The sequence below is a fragment of the Ovis canadensis genome, chromosome 13, assembly GCF_042477335.2.
Source record: "Ovis canadensis isolate MfBH-ARS-UI-01 breed Bighorn chromosome 13, ARS-UI_OviCan_v2, whole genome shotgun sequence".
Classification (NCBI taxonomy): Eukaryota; Metazoa; Chordata; class Mammalia; order Artiodactyla; family Bovidae; genus Ovis; species Ovis canadensis.
In genome coordinates, this window is record NC_091257.1 from 79,060,840 (window position 1) to 79,079,008 (window position 18,169).

At 50.6% G+C, this 18,169-nt stretch overlaps 1 protein-coding gene across 1 annotated transcript; it reads right to left on the reverse strand.

Moving 5' to 3' along the window:
• Window positions 1-1,691: 1,691 nt before the first annotated feature.
• Window positions 1,692-17,485, reverse strand: AHCY (adenosylhomocysteinase). Its single transcript, XM_069548369.1, has 10 exons — window positions 17,305-17,485; window positions 11,760-11,950; window positions 10,565-10,640; window positions 8,762-8,911; window positions 7,851-7,963; window positions 7,221-7,428; window positions 7,042-7,129; window positions 6,818-6,935; window positions 5,598-5,792; window positions 1,692-2,559 (listed from the first exon to the last, which is right to left on the reverse strand). Exons 1-10 carry the CDS (start codon window positions 17,330-17,332, stop codon window positions 2,428-2,430), a joined length of 1,299 nt encoding a protein of 432 aa, XP_069404470.1. The 5' UTR covers window positions 17,333-17,485; the 3' UTR covers window positions 1,692-2,427.
• Window positions 17,486-18,169: the final 684 nt, after the last annotated feature.

An 18,169-nucleotide genomic window follows, 5' to 3' on the forward strand; every position in this document is an offset into this window, starting at 1 on the left:
CCACCTTCTCCTTCTAGCTGGAGATTCCCATATGCGGGGGTTAGGTCTCAAATATCCCAAAAGCCTTCCATGCAGTCGATGACCCCTGGCTCTAGTTACCCTTCCCAGGTGGGTTCTTGTTTCTCTCTGACTTCTGGGCCCTAACCCTTTTGGCAGAAAGTGAAGAGGAACTAAAAAGCCTCTTGATGAAAGTCAAAGAGGAGAGTGAAAAAGTTGGCTTAAAGCTCAACATTCAGAAAACAAAGATCATGGCATCCGGTCCCATCACTTCATGGGAAATAGATGGGGAAACAATGGAAACAGTGTCAGACTATATTTTTGGGGGCTCCAAAATCATTGCAGATGGTGATTGCAGCTATGAAATTAAAAGACGCTTGCTCCTTGGAAGAAAAGTTATGACCAATCTAGATAGCATATTCAAAAGCAGAGACATGACTTTGCCGATTAAGGTCCGTCTAGTCAAGGCTATGGTTTTTCCAGTGGTCATGTATGGATGTGAGAGTTGGACTGTGAAGAAGGCTGAGTGCCGAAGAATTGATGCTTTTGAACGTGGTGTTGGAGAAGACTCTTGAGAGTCCCTTGGACTGCAAGGAGATCCAACCAGTCCATTCTGAAGGAGATCAACCCTGGGATTTCTTTGGAAGGAATGATGCTAAAGCTGAAACTCTAGTACTTTGGCCACCTCATGCGAAGAGTTGACTCACTGGAAGACTCTGATGCTGGGAGGGATTGGGGGCAGGAGAAGGGGACGACCGAGGATGAGATGGCTGGATGGCATCACTTGATGGACGTGAGTCTGAGTGAACTCCGGGAGTTGGTGGTGGACAGGGAGGCCTGGCATGCTGTGATTCATGGGGTTGCAAAGAGTTGGACATGACTGAGCGACTGAACTGACTGACTGAAATGACCATTTAGGCGAACAGGACAGACCAATTTCCCACTCCCCTTCCTATGATTTGAGTCCTGAGGAGGCCACTTGTAATTGTGGACTTTAGGAAAGACACTTAACTCCTGTAAGTCTTCATTCTCATCTATAAAATTAGAATAATATTACTAAGCTCTTTGTGAGGATAGTGAAAATAAACTACAAAACACCTAATGGCAGGTGCTCAATAAACAACAGTCCCCGACGGAGTACTGGATCAATCCTAAGCGGAAACGAGGAGAAAAAGAAAATATAAATTGGAACAGAAAAAAATAAGGTAGAAGAAATAAATACCGAGATTACAATAAATATAAATAGGCAAAACTCACCTATTACATGAGTCTTAAGTGAAGAAGCGAAGTCGCTCAGTCGTATCCAACTCTTTGCGACCCCATGGACTGTAGCCTACCAGGCTTCTCTGTCCATGGGATTTTCCAGGCAAGAATACTGGAGTGGGTTACCATTTCCTTCTCCAGGGGATCTTCCCGACCCAGGGATTGAACCTGGGTCTCCCACATTGGAGGCAGGCGCTTTAACCTCTTGAGCCATGAGTCTTAGATTGGGTAAAAAAAGCAGGCTGTTTGCAAAAGACACACCCTAAGATGTAAGAGTTCTCTCATTTTACCCATTCTCTCAAGCCCAAGGGTTTGCCTGCAGCTCTTATTACCCCACACTGCAACACAGCAGACTCTTACAGCACATCACACCCCATGGCTTACACCACACACTGTTGGCAATGGATTTTCTACAAAATAAAGGCTCAAAATTCTTTTAGGCACCCAAATTTTTATTAACCCACCTTCTTGCTCTCTTTTAATATTATAAACCAAATTAACCTCTTTTTGACCCAGAGCTCTGATGGGAACCATCAATGTGCTTTTATGTTTCTCTGGCCCCTCTTAACCGCTGGCTGTCTTTCCTCTTTTCTTGCTGAACAATATATTCTAACCCCTGTAAAATAGGGACTAAAAGTACCAACCTCATTGTTCTGAGGTTTAAGAGAATGCTAAGCACTAAGCCAGGCTCTCCGGAGCATTCAAACTCCCACAGTTCCTCCACACCCTTTGACGTAGCTCCTTCTCATCTGTCATGGGCTGAGGAACCAATGAACCTGTAAACCAAGAACATAAGTCTAAAGTCCACAGACCAAGTGAAGGCCTGGATGGTAAAGTGCATGGGCTTTCTGACCACCACTGCCAACTTCCAGCCTAAGAAAGGACTGAGTGAGCAGTTGCTGAACCCCTGAGCTCATGGTTCCCTGTGGGTAACCCCCATGCACCTCCACTATGGCCCGGGCTAGAGGGGGGACTTCTCAACTTCCCCTGCCACACTTGGAACAGCGTGGGGGATGCAGCAGAGGCCCAAGACTGAGTGGCGAGCCCCAGGGAGTCGATGGGGGACATTATCAGACCAATCTCAAAGGTGGTGCCATTTGCTCTTGGGGAGGAGAGGTGGGACCCAGGCAAGGACAGCAGCTGGAAGGCAAAGGGCAGGCCCAGTTCTCAGTAGCGGTAGTGATCAGGCTTGAATGGACCTTCACGGGGCATGCCCAGGTACTGGGCCTGCTTCTCAGTCAGCTTGGTCAGCTTCACATTCAGCTTGCCCAGGTGGGCTTCAGCCACTGCTTCATCCAGCTGGGGAGAAACACAGGAAAAGCTGGAATCAGTGCCATGCTCTGGGACCCCTAACCTCCATCTTCTCGCTGCCCAAAGAGGCGGGAACGGTTCTATTGTGACATCTGCTGAGTGTCAAGCGTATTATTTCATCCTGTCCTCACAGTGGATGTGTGTGGGTTTGGGCTGCTCAGCTTTTCTTCAAGGGGGAATCAAATTACATCTTCCCCTCCAGGCAGCCCTGGTGGGACCATCAGTTACATCTCCTCCTTCACCCTCCATCAACCTAAGCAGCTAACCAAAATGCTTCCTGCAATTTATCAATGAACAGGACATACTTTCATGACAGGGACTCTCAGAATTCCTAAACAGGGAGGCCATCAGTCTCAGCTCACCAACAGCAAGTTTATTTGACAAGTGAAGTGAATGCAGGGAGAACAGAAGAGCCAAGAAACAGAGAAAGACAGAGCTCTGATGCCCATGAATCCCCGGATCCAGTGTCTGAATCTGACGCTCTGCCATTACAGAACCAATAGCATTCCTTTTTGGATTACACTGGTTGTGGTTGTTTTAATGTACTTCCTGAGCAGTGGTGACCACAGCCGTCTTCCAAATATATCCTTTAAAATGTCTATAAATTAATAAAACACCTTCCTCCTTCAAGAGGTGGAGCCTACGTCCTCACCCCTCAAGTGGCTCATTTCTAATGAACAGAATGAAGCAGAAATGATGATGTGTGACTTGAAAACTGGGAGCTAAAAGGTACTTCAGCTTACTCCTTTGCTCTCCCCCTGGATTTGGGGGAAACCAGCTGCCATCTCAAGAGCAAACTTAAGCAGCTCTATGGAGAAGACACTCATGTGGCAAGGAACCTCCCACCCACGAGGATGTGAAGTGACTCTTCCAGCTCCAGTCAAGCCTTCAGATGACTGCAGCCCTGCCTGGGTGACTTCTTGACTCAAGTCCCATCCCACCACCATCCCATAATGGCACAATCGCCTTTAACCACAACCCAGATGCATGGTGGCTTCCCTGGTAGCTCAGCTAGTAAAGAATCCGCCTGCAATGTGGGAGACCCAGGTTCGATCCCTGGGTTGGGAAGTTTCCCTGGAGAAGGGAATGGCTACCCTCCAGTATTCTGGCCTGGAGAATTCCGTGGACTATAGCGTCCATGGTGTTGCAAAGAGTCGGACACGACTGAGCAACTTTCACTTCACAGCCCAGAGAGCTTTATGTTCCCAAGTGGTTTCACATTCACTGTTTCATTAGAGAAAAACATCCCTACGGAGGAGGCCAGGGTTTATTTTTCTATTTAACAAATGAAGAAACTGGGGAGAGGCAGGCAAAGGCAGGAGCAGAGTCTAGCCCTAAGGCCATGGCAGTTCTGGAGGCAGAATGAAGGTCTCCAATGACCCGAGGATACAATGAATCCTCCCTTCGCTTGGCCTGGCCTGCACCCCACACTGGAGGGCACCCTACACCCGGAGGGCAGCGTGTCGTAATGGTTAACAGCCCGGACAGACAGGGCTGATCTACTCTTGGTCCAGTACTTTACAGTTGTGGGGGCAAGTCACTCTCTGAACCTTAAGTTCCCTCATCTGTAGGCTGGATCTCTCACAGTTCTTACAAACATCAGTGATATTCAAGAGGGCATGGTGCAGGCACCTTAATAAATGAGGGGGCTGCTCATGCTGTCATTATGGTTAACCAAGATATATAATCCCCTGCCCCACACACTGCACGTGAGTGTGAAGCATGTCCCCAACCCATGCCATGACAGTGATGGAGAAAGGAGAAGAGGATGGGGTCAGGTGCCGGGGTAGGAGGTGAGCTCTTTACCTTTTCACTTCCAACCCTGGTCTCATCTCAGAGGCCTGCCCCTTTTCTCACTACAGCCCTGTTTCCTCCAATTGAGATCAGATGAGGGTTCAAATGAGGCTTTTTAAACCCTACAACAAGCATGGGGACCTGGCAGGCTGCACAGGACAGGACAGCCCCTTGAGGCCCTCACAGGTGAAACATCTGGTCAGACAAGACAGTACCTGAGGAAGACTAAGGGGAGAGGAGTTGGCTGGCTCAGGGGACAGACACCCTGGCCTCTTCCTACTTCTCATTAGTTGGCAGAACCAGCTTCTCAAAGGGTGGGAGGAGAGATATGAAGACTCTATCACAGCCTCACCAGTAGTCAAAGGTTGGAAGCAAGAACTACTCTTACCACTTAGCTGAGAGGGACACTGAGGTCCAATCAGGCTAAGTAGCAAAACCAAGTTTGCCCATGATGCTAAAGAGTCAGCACTAAGACACAGCATTCTGACCCCTGAGGGAGGGCAGCGTGTGGGGTATTAGGATGAGCACTGCATTTGATGTCAGATGACCTCATCGTCATGGTTACCCTGACCACATGCTCGCAGAATGTCACGGGCCATGCTCAGTGTGTTAGCAGCATCACCCTCTTCCAAGGCCACAATCGTGCAGCCTCTAGGCTGCATTTGGCTTACAAACAAGTCCCAGTTAACCCACCTGGTTATATTTTAAATTGAATATTTCACACAAAAATATTGGTATCTGGCTTCCTCTGAAATGTCAGGAGCCCTGATCCAAAGGGCCCAGGTTGATAACAGGCAGCCAGCCCCCTCCACTGGGCGCATGTTCCTTGCTCAGGTCCCCTCCAGCCCATTCAAACTTAGTGGCCATGTGTGTTTGTGACCTGTGACTCAAGGAAGTACTCATAATCCTTACAGAGGTACTTCACGTTATAGAGAAGGAAATGGAGGCTCAGAAGTTAAGTAACCTGGTTACACAAGCTGAGATTCAAACCTGGATGTGTCTCTCTCCAAAGCCCATGCTCTTCTCACCACCTAGCCTGGCTACTCAAGAGTTATTCCCTGCGTTGAGCCTCACTTTCCTCCTCTGTTAAATGGAGAGAATGACTTCTGCCCTGAGGGGGACCCTGTTAAGATCCTCAAGAGTGGAGGCAAGCACTGTATGAACTCAGGCAAGCCCTGCTTGGGGAGCCCAGGTCACGTGACCCTTGGCCAGGGGTGCAGGTAGGAACCCACCTTCTTGGGCAAGAAGTGGACCCCGACGGGGTACTTGTCCGGGTGGGTCCAGAGCTCGATCTGCGCCAGCACCTGGTTGGTGAAGGAGTTGCTCATCACAAAGCTAGGGTGGCCCATGGCACAGCCCAGGTTGACCAGACGGCCCTCGGCCAGCAGGATGATGCGGCGCCCGTTCTTCAACAAGTAGCGGTCCACCTGCAAGCGGGCAGAGCAGTGGTAAGGACTGGCAGGCGCTGCTCCCAGTGTCCACCCCATCCTCATCCCATCCTCCTGCCCAGCAGGCCTCCCTGCCTCCAGCAGTGCCCACAAAGGGCCTAGACTGCCCTAAAACAACCTCCAGCATAGGGACTGGGACACACAGTTAATAATAAAAGCCAGTATTTATTAAACAACTCTGAGCTACAGACCTCATACATCTACTGTGAGAATTTAAAGAGCTCACATGTGCAAGGCACTTAGTTTAAGTACTACATATTAGCTAATGGTACTGTTAATATTATTACTGGCACAGGCCCTGGGCTAAGAACACACACATAACTGTGTATGTGTGTGTGTATACAATATATAAAAATTACATTTAATTCTACTAACAATCCTTTAAATTAAGTACTGGTATTATCCCCATTTCACAGATACAGAAACTGCAGTTTAAAGGGTTAAGTTCCTTGCCCAGAGCCAGATATTACAAAGTGGCTGTAATTTGAGCCTGGACAGTCTGAGGACAGATCCCAGGCTCTCAATCACCATACTTAGTAAAAAGCTAAATGTGGAATTTCCCTGGTGGTCCAGTAGGTAAGAATCTGCCTGCCAATGCAGGGGACACGGGTTTGATCCCTGGTCCAGGAAGATCCCACATGCCTCAGAGCAGCTAAGCCCGCATGCCACAACTACTGAGCCTGCACTCGAGAGGCCATGGTCCACAAGAGAAGCCGCCACAAGAAGCCTGTGTACGTAATAGCCAAAAATAAAATCAATCAGCAAGACAGATGTGGTGGTACTCAGCCTCAGCTGCACATCAGAATCCTCCAGGGAGCTTTAAAACAGGAGGACCCGTGGCCTCCCTCCAAGATTCCAATTTAGCAGCCTGAAACCTCTTCCTCCCATCCCACAGCCCAGGTCGCCAGAGCCTCGTCATCTGTCCTCCTCGGCAGCCAGCCCATGGGCCTGCCCTCCTCGGCGCTCCATCTGCCGAGCCTGCTGGCAGGGCTGGGACTCCTCACCTGGGGCTTGATGTTCACCTTCTCCACAGCGTTCTTGTTCAGCCACTTGACATCGATCTCCACGTCAAAGTGCCCGATGTTACACACGATGGCATCATCTTTCATCCGTTCAAAGTGCCTGTGGGGGAGCCTCAGCCCGTGAGAGAGGGTCAGCGACCAAGGGCAGCCCCACGCCTGCCCCCTCCTTCACTCCCTAGGACCCCCACCACCACACCGGCACCTACTCGCCAACGATGATGTCGATACAGCCCGTGGTGGTGACAAAGATGTTGCCCTCCTGACAGGCCTCATCCATGGTGGTCACCTCATAGCCTGTGTAGACACAGCCCCCGCGGGTCAGCCAGGGTGGCCACGCCCCTCCTCTGGCCCCAGCAGCTGACGGCCAACCCCCACTCTATCATACCCTCCATGGCAGCCTGAAGTGCGTTGATGGGGTCAATCTCCGTGATGATGACGCGGGCCCCGAATCCCCTCAAGGCCTGGGCACAGCCCTTGCCCACGTCGCCATAGCCTGCAACCACCGCCACCTTGCCCGCAATCATGACGTCTGTGGCCCGCTTGATGCCATCTATGAGGGACTCCCGGCAGCCATAGAGGTTGTCAAACTTGCTCTGTGAGGAGAGGGGGCAAGGCGGAGATGGGGGCGGGCAAAGCCCCGGAGCCTCAGACCCACTCTCAATATCTCAGCCTGCTGGGCCTTGTGCTGATCACCTCCTGGGACTTCTCCCCACCAGCTAGTGTGTTCGTGTGCCCCTTGCCCCTGCTCGGCCCCACGACTTTCTCCCCAGTCTTTCTCAGCCAGTCTAGAAGGCTTCCTGAGGATCAACTATGAGAGACCGCCCAAAGCATCTGCTTCACTTTAAACCTCCCGATGCCCAGCTCTAAGGATCACTGTGTAATCCTTTGTCTCTTTAATGCACTCATCACTCTGCCTACAACCCCTTTCCCCAGCAAGTGAGGGCTAAATTCCTCATCAGCAGCCTCCCCGGGGGCCTTCCTCAGGGCCTGCTCCTGAGCTGCTCCCCAGGCCCACCTTGGTGACAGAGTCGTTGACATTGATGGCCGGCACCTTCAGGATCCCGTTGGCCATCATCTTGTACAGGTTGTGGACCCCCGTTGTGGTCTCTTCAGAGATGCCTCGGATGCCTGAACGAGAGGGGAGGGGACAGACTTCAGGCCAGGAAGCAGTGGCCTCTGGGATGGGACTCCAAGAGCCTGAGAGAGCCCACAGCTGAACTCACCTGAATGCCTCACCTTTGCCTTCTAAAGATGCTCCTCTTTCGGGGTTCCCATCTCTGGAACCTATACCACAGTCCACCTAATCACCTGGGCCAACACGAGGGAGGAGTCGCCACCTTCACTAGGCCTCATGATTCTACCTCCCAACAACTCACAGACTGTCCATCCCCACTGCCCGCAACCCTGCCACAGCACGTCCTCTACACAGCAGCCGCACTTAACACGTGTATTTTCAGAGACGTCTTTTCAATACACCCAATTACTTCCCTTTGCCCTCAGCATCAAGCCCAACTCTCTCGCTGAGTTTATTATAGTCTTTACACATCTGATCTTCACTAAGGCTCCAGTGAAGGAAGCTGCCGTGCTGGCTAACTTTCTGTTTCCTGAAAGGTCATCCTTTCCTACCTCAGGGCCTTTGCACTCACTATAACATTCCCTACTTCCCTCCCCACCCTGCTTTTAACAAAGCTTCCCAGCTGTTCTCAGCCCTGGCCTTGTGCTTGCCCTCGGGCCATCATCTCAGCCAGCCTTCCCTAGCCCAGGAGACAGGCCCCAGCACGCTTACAGGAGCCTGCGGATATCCCATCTTCCACAAAATCAGCTGTTTGAGGCACCAGGAGTCCTGCCAGGCCTGCCGCTCTCATGTGGACAAACAAGACCCCATTTAGACCACCAGCACCCAGCCCACTGACCTGCCCTACTCACCTGACAGGAGCTGCGGGTACTTGGTGTGGATGAGGTTGGTGAGGTCACCACCGTCGTCCAGAATCATGTTGAGGGGCCCGTCCTTGAAGTACAGCGTCTGTTCAATGCACCACAGGTACTCCTCGTCCGTTTCGCCCTTCCAGGCGTACACTGGAGAGTGAGCGGCATGTCAGGGCTGGCCCTCCACTATGGCACCTGCTCCAGGGACCCACCTAGGTAGACTCAAAACTATCTCCTTCCTAATTTCAATCCCCAGCCACCTCCAGCCTCTCTGAGGGCTCAGCAGTGCTAAGGACACAACTTGGAGCCAGAGGTATCAGTGTGAATCCTGGTTCTGCACTGACCAGCTGTGTGACTTTTGGCAAATCACTTCACCTCTGAGTCTCACTTTCATTGTGGATAGTAGTATAGATTAAGTGAGACAAAAGCCAAACACAGACCCCTTATATATAAGTATCTGGAAAGAATTCTTTCCTTTCTTACTCTTTTCTTTCTTTTCCTACCCTCGTCTGTCTGGGCCCCCAGCTCACAGTGACCGGGGATCTTTCCCACAGTGCCTACTGCTGGGAGGGAGGTGTGATGGGAGGAGGGAGCCACATTAGGTGGACTCAAGAGACAAGATCCAGGGTTCATTCTGCACTGAAAGGACCTGATGGGCCCACAGTCTCTGTAGTACGTTATCCTAGGTAACGTCTGGCCAAAATCTATTAACAGCAGCTACCGTGTATGGAGCACTTTCTGTGTCAGGCATTACTCTAACTGCTTTTTGCCCCCATCTCATTTGTCCTCACAGAAACCCTGTGAGGCTGGCATTACCATCATCATCACCTACGCATGCCCAGAGAAGCGGCTGAGATGTGCCCAGGTCACTCATCATGACACTCCGCTATTGCTGTTTCTGGCCGCACAGCATGTGGGATCCTAGTTCCCCAGCCAGGAATCAAATCCATGCCCCCTGCACTAGAAGCTCCAAGTCTTAACCAATGGGCCACCAGAGAAGCCCCAGCACGGCACTGCTGAGCAAGCAACAGAGTCCAGTGCTCCTGACTGCCAGCCCAGGCTCCTCCCATCATTTGGTACAACTGCGACACAGGTGCGGGGCTCCCAGGAACCTCCTGTGAGCAAAGGACACCTGCCAAGCAAGGCCAGCTTCCCCTCCCTCAAACTGGGGCAGATAATGGTCTTGAAAACAAGGTCTTTCCAGAAAGGGGCCATGGAGTCCAAACTAGGCTGAGGACTTGGGGACATGCCAACCCTTGGTGAGTCACTGGACAGGTCTTTCCCAATTCTTTACCTTCCACCCACAGCTGGTTAGAAGGAACTGTGAATGAACGTCCTGTTTTATCATCGTCAGACCGAACCACCCCTCCCCAAGCCCGAGCAGGCTTGTTCCTGTTTCTCCAGCAGCCTGGGAGAAAGCCCTTCCTCTTTGGCTGCGGTCCTTCCCCAGTACCCTAGACTACCCGCCACTATGCAGTGGGTCTCTGGGACTCTTTCTGCCCAGTAGCCCTCCCTGATTCTTTCGGAAACAGATCCACATCCTCCTTTTAAGGAACTTCCCCCTCTTCAACACCATGTGATTCCCAATCACTGACTTGACTAGGGCAAGTAAGTGCTTTCAATAGGATCTGAGATGACGGCTGGACAAAACGACTCTTTCCAATGGGTCTCTAGGCTAGGATTCTGTGGCCATGACTCCTCTCCCATGCTGTAGGGAGGTCTGCAGCAGTAAAAGTGAAGTGAAGCAAACAGAGAAAATCAGAGCCCCTTCCTGAATTCCTGTATCCTCCAAGAAGGACTCACCTGGAATGCCAGCCTTGGCAATGGCAGCTGCTGCATGGTCCTGGGTGGAGAAGATATTGCAGCTGGACCACCGCACCTGAAAGAGCCAGCAAGACAGGGCTGGTCACAGCCAGGTCGGAAGACCAGGGTCACTAGATGGGTAAGAAAAGGCCCTGAATATAGTGATGAGAGGCCTGGGATCTACATCCAACTGGTTCTGCAACCACAGGCTGGGGACCCTGGGGAGTAGATGGGAGCCAGAGCAGTGACAAGGCCTAACTTATGTGAAAACAAGGCTCTGCCCTGTGGAGGGGGAAGGGCTCCACAAGGAAGCAAGGAGACAAGTGAAGAAGCTGTTGTTAGCGTTAAGACAAGATATGCAACTGTAGCAGTGGAGGGGATAAATATTATTCTGAAGGCTGAGCTGACAAGATTTGTTGGGAGGATTAGTTTGTTGAAGTAAGAGAGAAAAAGAGGAGTCGGGGATGACCCCAGGTTTTTGAACAGAGAGAATCTCTAAGGCTGAAGCCTGTAATTACTTACATGGGGAAGACACCAAGAAGTGTAGGAAATCATGAGTTTCTTTAGACATGTTGAGGTTGCAATGTCAATCAGATCTCCAAGTGGAGATGGTACATCAGTTGCTGGATACGATGTACCATATCATATATCGTTTATGTTATGACATAACCACATAAACAATATTTAAAACCATAAAATCAGACCACTGAAGAGAGGGAGTGTAGAGAAGAAAGAAGTAGGCCAAGGACTGAGCCCTGTTGGACTCACTAGTTGGTTCTGGCTGCCCTGCACCACCACCAACCCCGCCCACTGTAAAACATCTTCAGAGAACTTGGAAGAACTGCAATCATTGGTACACATGACCCAGGCTGAACCAATCAGAGAGCACCATCTTTCCAGCAGCCATGATTGGCCAAGGGCAGGCACGTGACCTCATGAGGGCCTATGGGAGCCAGACCCTTAGATGATTCAATAGGGCTCTGGGCTTGAGTCTTTCCTGCTAGAGCTTCCCCAGTCAGGAGAATGTGAGGGTAACCAGACGCTATCTTCCCAGTGAGAGCAAATCAGCAGAACAGTCACCACAAATGGCAGTGAGGGGCGCCCGTGACAAGCCTGGAGCTGGAGCCCCTCCTGGGCCTGAGGGGACACAAGACTATCGAGTTCCAGGCTCCGCAAGAACTGCTTCAGGCCTCACCTCAGCACCCAGGGCAACGAGGGTCTCAATGAGGACGGCGGTCTCCACGGTCATGTGCAGGCAGCCGGCAATGCGGGCGCCCTTCAGAGGCTTGGAGGCCGAGTACATTTCTCGCATGTGCATCAGGCCCGGCATCTCATTCTCTGCCAGGTCCAGGGCCTTGCGTCCCCAAGCGGCCAGGCTGATGTCAGCTGCAGGGGCAAGATGGACGGAAATTTATGAGCTACCTCATCCCATGAACCATGAAGCACCCGCCACTCCACACTCATCCCCTGTGGACTCGAAACACTAGGCTGGCTGCAGTCTCACTGATTCCACAAGGATTTCCTGGATCCAGGGCAGTCAAAAAAGAAAGACATGGTCCCCGCCTAACCGCAGCCTACTTATAGCCTTGTGGGAGAACACATTTAATTAAAGAATCCCACAGGAACATAAGGACCTCTCTGGTGACTCAGATGGTAAATAATCTGCCTGCAATGCAGGAGACCCAGGTCAATCCCTGGGTTGGGAAGATCTCCTGGAGAAGGGAATGGCAATCCACTCCAGTATTCTTGCCTGGAGAATCCCATGGATAGAGGAGCCTGGCTGGTTACAGTCCATGGCGTGGCAAAGAGTCAGACACAACGGAGTGACTAAGACAAACACACAGAGGAACATGATTACAACACAGGTAAGTGCTCCCTTGAAAGATAAATAGCTGTCAGCTTATACATGCCTCTTACTACCCTTTCTGCTTGCCACCTACCAACCTCCTCATTCCCTAAAGATTTTAGCTCCTGGTTCTCCATCTTCCTAATCACCACTCTTGGTGACTTCAACGCTCCTAAGTGATACAAGCTAACACCTTGGACTCAGCACCATTCTTTGATCTCCTCAAAGACAGAGAAATGTTTCTCCACCCCTGTCATTTCTTCCCACCTGGAGGGAACTCATCTGTGTAACTAACAGCTCTTGGTCTCTGTCTGCCCCATGGGAGGTGGAGTGACCTGTTTAATTAGTAAACTTAGAAGGGAAAAACTGGGCATGCACAGGCCAGGTCTCCCCTCTTTCACAAGCAAGCAACAAACAACCTGCCTGCAGGGAGCACATTCTTCCACAGAGATCTACCCAAACCTACCTTGCCTGTAACTGGCAGGTTAACTGCTCAATTTGGGGGTTTTGTTAGCATGATCATTGGATTTTGACACTAGTCTATATCTTCGGGCTTCAATGGATGCTTAGTTATCCCTTGATACCTACAGGGGACTGGTTCTGGGAACCTCTATGGATACCAAAATTCTCAGATGCTCAATTGCCTTATATAAAATGGCATGGTGGTGGTGGTTCAGTCACTAAGTCGTGTCCAACTCTTGCGACCCCATGGACTGTAGCCCACTAGGCTCCTCTGTCCATGGGATTTCCCAGGCAAGAATACTAGAGTAGGTTGCCATTGCCTTCTCCAGGATCTTCCCATCCCAGGGGTTGAACCCACATCTCCTGCATTGGCAGGTGGATTCTTTACTGCTGAGCCACCAGGGAATCCTATATGTTCCATGAAATTACTCAGTATCCCATATCCTCTTACCTCTTTGATGACTTCACTACTCCACTGAAACTGCTCTCCCTAAGGTCTCCGTAAGGCCCCATAGCCATTGGTCAATTATCTATGTTTATGTTTCTCCCTGCAGTACCAACAGCGCTCTTCTTCTGAATCCCTTTTTTTGCTTGGCCTGTCTTTCTGTGGTTTCCCTTCCACCTTCCTGGTTCCTCTTCCTGTAACAGACTCTCAAAGTTTGGAGGCCCTCATGGCTCCATCATCTCCCTCGTCTTTCCTACCAGATGAGCTCATCCCACTTTATGGCTTGAAATACCTTTTCTACAGCAGTGTCTCCCACCTGTTCATCTCCAGCCCAAACTTCTCCCCTGAACCTGAGACTCAGGTTCAACTCAATTCAACTGCCTACTCAGCATCTTGGTTGTCCATCTAGATAATGTATCAAGTTTGAGCCCTCACGACTCCTTTTTCTCACCCCCAAACTTGTTACACCCCCAGCCTCCTCATTTTAGGAAGTGAAACCACCATTCAACCAGCTGCTCTAGCCGAAAACTTATGATTTCTTGATTCCTCTTTTCCCCTTTCACCCTCTTCCAACTCATCAGCACTGTTGTCTCAACATCCCAAATATGAGCAATCCAACAGCATCTCACCACCTTGGATCACTGAAGCAGCCGCCTCACTGGTCTCCCTGCTATTCTCCCCATGTTAGGGAAATGAAGATGGAGGTCGTCTTGTTCAGGCTTCAGAAGCAGGAGAGCAGCCCTCTGACTGACTTCTGACCCTGCGTGGACTATGTGTCTGCTTTGGTTACCAGCAAGTCAAGCCACACCTTAGGTTAAGAGAGGGAGTGGGTCTTGGAATTTCCTGAGCCCCTGGAGGCCTGGCCAAACCCCGACTCCCACCCCGGGGCCCTTGTTTCACAAGAGGTAACAAGGAGCATTGTAAAAGTTAAGGGAAAACAAGAGCTGCATTTTTGCATGCAAACTGACGATATGAAGCTTGCAGCCTGGGATTACCAGCAGGAGCCCCCAAAACTGCAATCTGAAGTCTCACCCGTGGGGTGGCCCACTGCCCAGGACCCTTTTCCCAACTGAGAGTCCAGATTGCTGGTACTCGGGATGTCCCAGCACCGTTCAAGTTTGGATGTAGGTTGTCAGCCCAATTTCGTGATGATGGTATTACCCCTCTCTATTGTTTCTATTTCTTTGCTTTTAACAACTGTCTAATTGTTTGTGTATAACAAGTGGATTTTTTTGTTAATGAATCCTTTGAACCTGAAATGAAAGTAAAACACCCCACAGGCGAGCTCTTCAAGTGGCTAGTTGGGATGCTGCCTGATTCAAGAATCACCTAATAAGAGTTAGATCTTTAAAAAACCGAACAATACCCCACAAAAGTCAGAGAAACAAATTTAAATTTTAAAATGTATCACCTCCATTCTTCTGCTAAAGTGAAAAAGCATCCCAGCCTCCAATGGTTTCCCCTAACCAACTCTTCACATGGCCACAGTGCCGTACCCAGGTGTCTGCTCACCCTTCTTGCCCACCTCTCCACCCTTTTCTCCCCCTCACTAGTTGCTCAACCATGCAAACCTCCTTACTGTCTTCATATTCCCGCCTCAGGGCTTTAACCCAAGCAGCTCTCTCAGCCTGGAAGGCTCCTCCCCAGCACCTGATACAGTACCTGGCACACAGTAGGTGCTTCGGAAAGAATGAATAACTTGGTATACTGCTGCTGGAGGAACTGAGAGCAGGCCAGGGTGACTAGGGGAGGGAGTAAGATGGTGAGTCAGCCTTTTATTCCTGTAGAGTTTTAAGGGGAGTCCCATGACCAGACTTGTCTTTTGAGAAGGCTTCTTTGGTTGCTGCAAGGATCTACGATGCAAGAGGCTCATGGAGACCTGTGAGGAGGGAGCCCAGGACTGGGGTGGTGGTTGTGGAGTCAGAGAAGTGGGCAGGTCTCCTCACTTACAAAACAGATTGTATCTCTAGTGCTCAGCTGGGTTGGGCACAGAGTAGGGGTCGGCCATGTTTACTGATCATCCTTGTTAAGACTGAATGAGAGAAGGTCCACGAAAGGGGCGGGCAGTAGACGGGTCACCAAAAAAAAAAAAATCTGAACCTAGCCCAACTCTCAATATTTACCAATGAGGAAAGGCTCAGAGAAGTGTTTGCCCCAGGTTTGACAGCCAGTTAAGAGTAGGGGTGGGACTGGTGGCCAGGCAGGGCTGGTAGAGCCAGAGGCTCCTGGGAGGGGCCCAGTAGTGGACAATGGTTCCTGTCCTATCCTAAGCTCCACTCCCTCTGCCACCCCCTGTCCCTCTAGCGAAAAGAACTCTTTCCCTGCCCTCAGGATACAGCTGTGCCAGCCCTGGTGTTTTCATGGGTCCCTCAACTCCAGGAGCACAGGAGGGTCTGGCACTCTAAGCTCTGGGGTTTTTGGTGCCCAGAGAGCTGAGGACTAAACACCTGTCCTAGGACAAGCCAAGAAAAGTAGCAAAACCCTAAGTCTGTTTCTTCATCTGTGAAGTGGGAATAATCCTAACCTTCCTTGAGCCCAAGGATTAAAGATGCCATATGGGCAATGTCTGGCACAGCCCTCCCTGATGGAGGTTTCCTTTCAACCTTACTTAGCCAAGTTCCTCTACTTCCAAATGTAGCCTTATCTCCTCCCACACAACGCAAAGCCCTCAACCCTTAACCCACACATCTCTCCATAGTAATAACAAGCCTCTTTTCCAGCTCAGCCACTGGACCTTGCTTAATCTTTCTGAGCTTCAGTTTCATCCACACAACAGGGACAATAACCTACTCTGGCCTGCTACATGATAAACTACTCTTGGTAAGTTACTATTTTCCAGAGAGTTTTTGGAAGTTATTTCCTTTTAGGGCTTCAGTTTCTTCCTCTGTATAATGGGATAAAGTCCACCCCTAAAGATCATTCTGTAAACGAATGCAAATCCCCAGATACATAGGAAGTGCTCTATAAATGTTGATGCTTTTCTCCAGGTTGAATGGTGTGCTGGATTTACTTTCAAAATTGCTAGCCAGCCTGAACCGGTTTCTGCTGAAAGGTCATTAGGATTACTCCAAATGTGTTTACTTATACACAGTGGTGAAAAGATGAGCGGCCTGGGTGCATCTACTCCAGCACCTCCCAGTTCTAAGAGTGTGGGCAAGTTACCTTTTTTTCCTGTGTCTCAGTAAATCCATAAAATGAGAAAGTAACAGTCCCTACCCTAAAAAGTCATTAGAATAAAATGAATTAATCTATAAGAAAGGTAGGAAGTGGTGCCCATGCCACAGTAAACGCCCAGTAAACGTTAAGGATCAGTGTATCAGCTTCAATACATAAGACAGCAGGAAGGATTTTTCTAACCACCCCAAAAGTTCGAGATTCTACGTAGGACTGTTCTTGCTGGGCAAGTGAGTGACCCGAGGTTGAATAACAAGCCAAAGGTCCCCGGTGAGTGGAATTGCCCGGCCTCGGGCTCAGTCTCCAGGCCTCTCCCCCACGCGCCCTTCGGGCGCCAGTACCCTCGCCTTCCCCGTAGGAGGCTCAACGAGGCGTGGGCACTTGCCCGGGGCCATCCAGTTGGTCAAGGAGCCGGTCCAGGCCCAGGAGGCAGGATCCAGGCTCCCTAGCATTGGTCCCGGCAGGTGCCATTGGTCCCAGGCCGTGGCCAGGTGCGCGCTGGCCCCTGCCCCAGGCGACTCTGCGCGGAACACGCTTCCGCTCCACAGCCCACGCCGCCGGTCCGCAGCCCGCGCCGCTGCACCCTGCCTCGCGGGGCACGCCGGAACTTGTAGTTCGCGGCCTCACGCCAAGACACGCTAGCTGCGGCGGGAGAACTCCAACCCCCAGGCGACCACGCGGGGCCAAGACCGCGCCGTGCCAGTGATTCAAGAGGGTCCTCTGAGCGCCCCAGGTCGGCCCCGCGGCCGCAGCCCTAACAGGTCCCCAGCAGGTGCGGAGCAGATGCGGCTGGCTGCACGTCCTGTAACTCACCGACTTTGTAAGGCAGCTTGTCCGACATGCTGGCAGCGTTTCCGCACGGACTGATGCACGCAGGCGAAAGGGGCCGGGCCTAGGAATGGGAAGAGGCGCGGGCTGGGCGGCGCCGGGTAGGGACCTGCGCCTGGCGCCGACGCCTTTAAATATCTCCCCCTGTCTTGCATATTCATGAGTCTCGAGCGAGCTGAGCCGTCGGGGCGGGGTCTAACGCACAGGGGCGGGACCGGAATGGACTTCGGTCCCTGCTGAGAGCAGTTTTTATTCCAAGCGGTCCTTCGACCTCCCGCATTGGGTAGCAAAAGGATCTCGGAGAGAGGCCTAAGAACAAACTCCATTCTTTCCTTCGTTCAACCAGTGAAACCCATCTCAAAACCGGATGAAACTTGAAATTCCAACCAGCTCTCTTTCCTGAACCTCAGTTTCTTCTGTAAGCTGGGCAGAATGATACCTACCATACAGATTATAAGTAAAGCTGCAACATGTCAAATTTCTAGCACATCGTAGGCCTTCCACCCTCCTGCCACTATCCTGAGTTTAGTTAAATTTGTATATGTGTTTATACTTTTACTACATATGTAGAAATCATTAAATGCTTCTTAGAATTGTTCGTGTGTTTAAAACCTTCATGTAAATGGTAACGTACTGTCTTACCCTTCAGCAATTTGCTTTTTCCTGTTGATATTATATTTGTAAGAGTAATGCATAGACTTGGAATGTATTCATTTTTGCTGTTGTATAGTATTTTATTGTCTACATCCCATGATTAATTTATCTGTTCTCCTATTTGCTGACATTCAGTTTGTGTATCATTTTGCCATTATTGCATAAATGGAAAAATAAACATTGTCTTTTAGTGCAC